General features: G+C 44.0%; 1 protein-coding gene across 1 annotated transcript; it reads right to left on the reverse strand.

The window, feature by feature from the left end:
- Window positions 1-2,836: 2,836 nt before the first annotated feature.
- On the reverse strand, window positions 2,837-5,472 carry LOC118821331 (transcription factor Sox-8-like). The gene is made up of 3 exons (XM_036589892.1): window positions 4,785-5,472; window positions 3,977-4,209; window positions 2,837-3,720 (listed from the first exon to the last, which is right to left on the reverse strand). The coding sequence occupies exons 1-3, from the start codon at window positions 5,171-5,173 to the stop codon at window positions 2,984-2,986; spliced, it is 1,359 nt and encodes a 452-aa protein (XP_036445785.1). The 5' UTR covers window positions 5,174-5,472; the 3' UTR covers window positions 2,837-2,983.
- Between the last annotated feature and the right edge of the window lie 476 nt (window positions 5,473-5,948).

Below are 5,948 nucleotides of genomic sequence, written 5' to 3' on the forward strand. Positions count from 1 at the left end.
GCCCCTCCACCACATAATAAATCATTAAAATTCAGCGGCTCTCCGCTGTGGCACTTGGCTTTCTCCCTCCGCCAGTTGGGGAAGGCTGCTTGGCATGCATGCCAGTGCCCAGTTTGAAATTCTACCCTGCAGAAAAGAGCACTGGACAATTCTCCCTTCGCTTCTATTTCAGCTGTAGTTGAACTTTCGGGCCAGTTGGGATATGTTTTCGTGAATTTTCCCACATTTAAAAGATGAGTCATGAAATGTCATGCCAGTGTTTTACGGCTGTGTGTGATGTCTTAGCTAGAAAAGCTTTTAATGAGTGGCCTTCCCACTCTCCGAAATTATAAGTGCCCTCTCCTGTGATCTCTAATAAAAGGTCTTCCATACAAAATAAAAGGCCACCATCATTAGATTAAATAAAATACAGTACTGTTTCCCAAGCCAGTCCTCAGAGCCCCCAGCCGGGTTGGGAAACTCTCTAATGTTTATGGTAAGTGAACTCTTTTTTCTGATAAAACTAATTATTTTAAGATAGAAACTCATGTTCATTAACAGATGAAGCAGCAATCTTTGTTGCAGTATAGAGAAGTTAGCTGCCCTGTATTGTGGAGACTGGTAGTCAATTAGACTAAATGCAGAATCATAATAGACTGAACATCCTTGAACATCCTTAATGGGGGAAACTTTACAACCTGAACTGTTGATTGATTGATTGAGTAAGTGAGCAGCTTAGTTTTTTATAAAATTAATTGGTTTATTAAATCTAAGAACACTGATTAAGCGATTGATTGACTGAATTAGTGCGTTATTTGATTGATTGATTGATTGATTGATTGATTAAGTGACTGAGTGGTTCAATGAAATTAACTGGTTGATTAGATGAAAGAACACTGATTAAGCGATTGGTTGACTGAATTGGTGTTTGGTTGATTGACTGATTGATTGAGTTGTTTACTAAATTAATCGGTTGATTAGATCAGAGTTTCTCAACCCTGGTCCTGGAGACCCACTGCCCCGCACTTTTTAGCGATTCCCTTGCTCCCAATACATCTGATCGAACTACTTAGTTCATAATGAGTTATTAAGTGGCTGTGTAAAAGCAGGAAAAGCACTAAAATGTGCAGTGGGTCTCCAGGACCACGATTGAAAAACACTGGATTAGATAAAAGAACACTAATTGAGTGTTTGACTGATTAGTGTTTTATTTGATTGATTCATTGATTAACTGACTAAGTGCTTGATTGATTAATTGATTGAGAGGTATGATGTGGAGTGAGGAATCAGCAGCTATTGTTAAGAACAACAAAGAAAAACGTGGCTCGAGGCAGCTGTGTTAAAATGAGCGGGGCTTGGACAGCAAACATTTGCACAATCCAAAGGGAAACAGAGAAAGAAGGAAATAATTTTCCGTTAGTACTGTTTTGTTCTTCTTTTCAATCTGACAGTTATTAATATTATCTATGAATTGCTTTTGTATTGTGACATCAAAAGAATGTATAGAAAATGCACATATAACAGAATTCAACCTGTTCCGGAAGTGCTTTTTTTGCTTGAACAAACTCCAGAAAGTCATGGTTCAGGAAAAAAAAGTTTATTGTTTTTTCACAAATATGGCCAGCAATTAAGGTTAGCTTCTTGTAAGAATGCACTTGTTAACACAAAATAATTCACAGCCGAGTTGTTTAAAATGGCACAACAGGAGAAAAAAAGTAGAGAGAACACTGTTTTGCGTCTCACTGCCGCAAGCAACCATGTTAAAAAAAATCACGCTATGAATCTCAAATGGCACCAAATATGAAACTCAAGACATTTCCGAAGCAACAGGTTAAAAACAAAAGGGGGAAATTGAATCGCTCATGTTAATCAATCAAAACAAGACCAACACAAAGCAGCACGCAAGTCTGTCTCTGGTATACGCTGAGCTCTCATATAAAGACTCTTGTTCAGGCTGTATCGAAAAAAAACCCGACACGAAAAAAGGTGGCGATTCTTCAGCTGCTGTTTTTCAAGGCGGAGTGTTCGAACTGCAGCTTTCTGCTTTGGCTCGCGCGAGAGCGTGTAGCGCGCGCTCCCGAACAGCTGACGCGTCACTCACGCGCTCGCGCTCTTCTCTTCCCCGCGTTTCCTTCACCGTGACATCATGACTAATCGCGATTCGGTAAGCGTGCACACACCTGTTGCGTCACGTGGCATCACGATCTGTTGCTTCTTCTAAATAATATGGAATGAAGATGGGCTTTATTTCTGTCTCTTTACTCTTTTCAGGAATGCTGTAGTCTGGAATAATACAAATGATTGTGAAATCAGCACAAAATTCAGTAACTGTATCTGTACTGAACAGCTTTTCATCCCCCCACCACTTCACAACCCCACCCCAAAAAAGAAGCCTTTTTACAACTATACAACTGAAACACAAAGAAATGAAGGAACAATAAACATAAATACATAGGGAATATCTCTAAGTAAGAAGGAAACATTTCTGATTAGAATGAAGGAGGGAGACCAACTGATGCTGAGAAGTTTTAGAGCTGATTTGAAAAGACGGAGCAAACACTACTGCTTTCGTATTTTAAAAATAATTGGTCCCAGTGCACATGTGTGTATTTGTTTCTCCATCTGCTTCGTAAAAGGATTTTGGCTTGCCCGTGTGCTTCTCTCCTAAACAATTCAGTGGCATATACACAGTCATTAGAAAAGAAACATACGACTGCAGGAGCAGGCCTGTATGTGTGGCGGGGAGAGAAACAGTGACAGGTGGTCCTCACAGAGGATTTCCGCTTGCTGTACAAGCACCAATATATCAAGCTCTGCACCAACAGCCCATGATTAAGTGTGTATGTATGGGGCGGGGGGGGGGCATGATCAAACATACAAAATCAGCAGGCACTTTTTTTCTTCTTCTTTTGAATGAGCAAATGTCCCCCTCATTTTCTTGGCCTCTGCTATTCCTTCACAAGTGCATCCGAAGTACGGACCAAGTTCGCCAAGAGAGGACGGCTCACGGCCTTGATAAGGTGGTGTAAACCGGCTGGTCCCAGTTCGTCGTGGGGCTGTGGGAGGGTGGAATGGACAAGCTGTTGAGGATGGGGCCCCCATAGGGTCTCCGTGAAGAGTGGAAGTAGGGGTACTGGTAGAGGCTGGAGGGGTAGCTGGAGTAAGGGCTGTAATAGTTGGGGCTTTGGAGGTCTGTATAGTCACACTGGGAGCTGGGGAAGGAAGTGGCAGCCGAGGTGGCGCAGCTCTGAGCGCTGTAGGAGCTGTAGTCGGGGTGGGAGGGCGAGCCGTGAGAGTGCTCGCTGTAGTGACTGGGACTCAGCTGTTCTGTTTTGATGTGAGGTCTGTGCTGACCCACATCGCTAGCGCCAGGGGACGGTGAGGAGGCCGAGGCCAAGGCCCCTTTGCGGCACCAGCCGGCCCCGTTGGCCCCAGGGTGGGCGTAGGACGTGGTGTAGCTATTGGGGTTGGGTCCGTGACCAGACTCTGAGGCCATGGAGGACACCCCCGCTCCAGAGTGCCCATTGACAGGGAGGTACTGGTCGAACTCGTGGACATCGAAGGTTTCTATGTTGCTGATGACATCCGTGCTAAGCTCAGAGATGTCCACATTGCTGAAGTCAATGTTCTGGCGCCCGGCTTCCAGAAGCCGCCTGCCTTCGTGCTTCAGGTCTTGCTTCGCCCCATGATGGAGGTCAGTTTTGGGTGTCGTTGGTGGTGTTGGTGGTCCATGGGGCTGGCCTAAAAATGATAATATCCAAAAAGCTTTTTCTCAGAAGTCACAAAATTCTGTGTACACTTTTGAAAACAAAGGTGCTGAAAAGGACAGTGTTTTTTAAACCATTTTAAAAAACAACCACTGAATTGTTTTTTTTTACTGATATATGTATTCATATTCATTGAAGCTTAGATGACAAAGTGAGGGCTGCCATTTGAATGACAATTTTTAATGAAATTCTACATTACAAGCTTAATTTGTTGAGTCACCAGCACTCACCTGGATGGTCTGAATGATGATGATCAGCTAAGCCCACTAGGCCACCCATCCCAGGCTCAGCTTTGTACATCTGATGGCTCAGCTCGGCCCCAGAGTCAGAGTCGCTCTGCCCCGGCTTCACGCTTTTCCGACGCCTTGGCTGGTACTTGTAGTCGGGGTGGTCTTTCTTGTGTTGGACCCTCAGTCTCTCTGCCTCGTCTACAAAGGGCCGCTTTTCACTCTCTGACAACAGGCTGTGGTAAGGAAGCAAGAAACGAGAAGTCATTTATTAAACCTTGAAAAGTCTTTTCAATCATCCTCAGTCAACAGCAGCATGAGTTCATTACAAACTACAAAAGCGAACATGTGCATGATCATGAACATTCATCTCTAAATTCATGGTATTTTTCAAAATTAATAGGTAGCCTAGATATCTAAGTCAAATCAAGATATCTACGCTAGACAGAATGAGGAGCTTTAAACTCTAAGGCCGAAGAGGGGCTTTAAAACTTCAAGGCTGGAGAGAAGCTTTAAACTTTAGAACTGAAGAGCTTTGAACTTTAAGGCTAAAAAGAAAAACTTAAACAATAAGACTAGAAAAGAGGAGCTTTAGATTTTAAGGCTGAAAAAAGTTGAGTTTAAACTTTAAGATAGTAAAAAAGAAGCTTTAAACTTTACTGAAAAGTACGCATGAATCCCGCATAGAAATTGCAGAATGTTTTAATGTCAGGAAATTAGTCCTAAGAAAGAATGTTTCATACACCCAAACACTCAAAGCTTTACCCTAATAAGAGCTAAATAAATTAATGCGATTAATGGATCAACTCACCGCCACAGTTTGCCCAGAGTTTTGCTGAGCTCTGCGTTGTGCAGATGGGGATACTGGTCCGCGAGTTTCCTCCGCGCCGCCTGCGCCCAAACCATAAACGCGTTCATGGGCCTCTTCACGTGCGGCTTGCTCTTGAGCGCGCCGTTGCCGCGCACGGGCATGGGCACGAGTGACCAGTCGTAGCCTTTAAGCACCTGCGACACGGCGTCCCTGATGCACGCCGGGAACCTGTCGTCATCCTCGTCCAGTTTCTTGCCCGCGCCTGAGTGGAGCGAGCCGGCAGGAGAGGAGGGCGCGTCCGAGTCAGACTCGTCCGGAGACATGGAGCTGGAAGTGCCCGCCGGGCTGCACGGCGGGTCTGCCGCGGACTTCTCGCGCTCCTCCGTCATGTTCGTCCTAATAAAATCCGTCTTGGATCTTAGAGTCAGCGAGCGAAACTGTCATAAATGTTAGTCTGCGCGGAAAAACACTTTTTTACGATCCGTACATGTGGAGTAGTGTTGATCCAGTTGTGTTTGAGCTCGCTGTGCAACTCGGTGACAGTCGATAAAGACTTTACACGAAGTTAGAGCGCGTCACGCCTCTCCTCACTCCTCATTGGTGGACTGTCCTTCCACAGTCTCCTCTGATTGGTTGAGGGCCATTCACAGTCAAGTCGTCTGATAGACTGCTCTGAGCGAAGGTATGCTTTGGGATTCGTTTGTGTTATTGATTAGACAGTGATCAGCTAGATTTTCGGATTTGCGATGTTGTATAATCGACCTGCAAAATCGATTATGAAGTCAGTTTTGGAAGTTTTAAAAACTAAATAGCTGTTTGCTGTGTATGTTATTAAAAAAATAATTATGGCGGATAAAATCAACTGAAATGTACTTATTTGTACCAATGGGTCAATTAAGTTTACGAATTTTGTAGCCAAGCAACTAATGCACCTCTGTCCTATGTGCTGGAACCACCATCAAACTATCCAGTAAATACAAAATATGAGGAATAATCAAAAAGACTGGCAATAAAAGAGGAAATAACTCGGCATTACTGATAAGATCGCCCATCGGAGGTATGTCCACTGTTTTTACTGGAACACAACAAAACAAAAACAGGCCCTAAACCGTAAAGCTCAAGCACGTTAAAAACGACTGTTCAGAAAGCTGGAGGAGCTGTGCT

Source organism: Colossoma macropomum, unplaced genomic scaffold (assembly GCF_904425465.1).
Source record: "Colossoma macropomum unplaced genomic scaffold, Colossoma_macropomum, whole genome shotgun sequence".
In the NCBI taxonomy this organism is placed as follows: domain Eukaryota; kingdom Metazoa; phylum Chordata; class Actinopteri; order Characiformes; family Serrasalmidae; genus Colossoma; species Colossoma macropomum.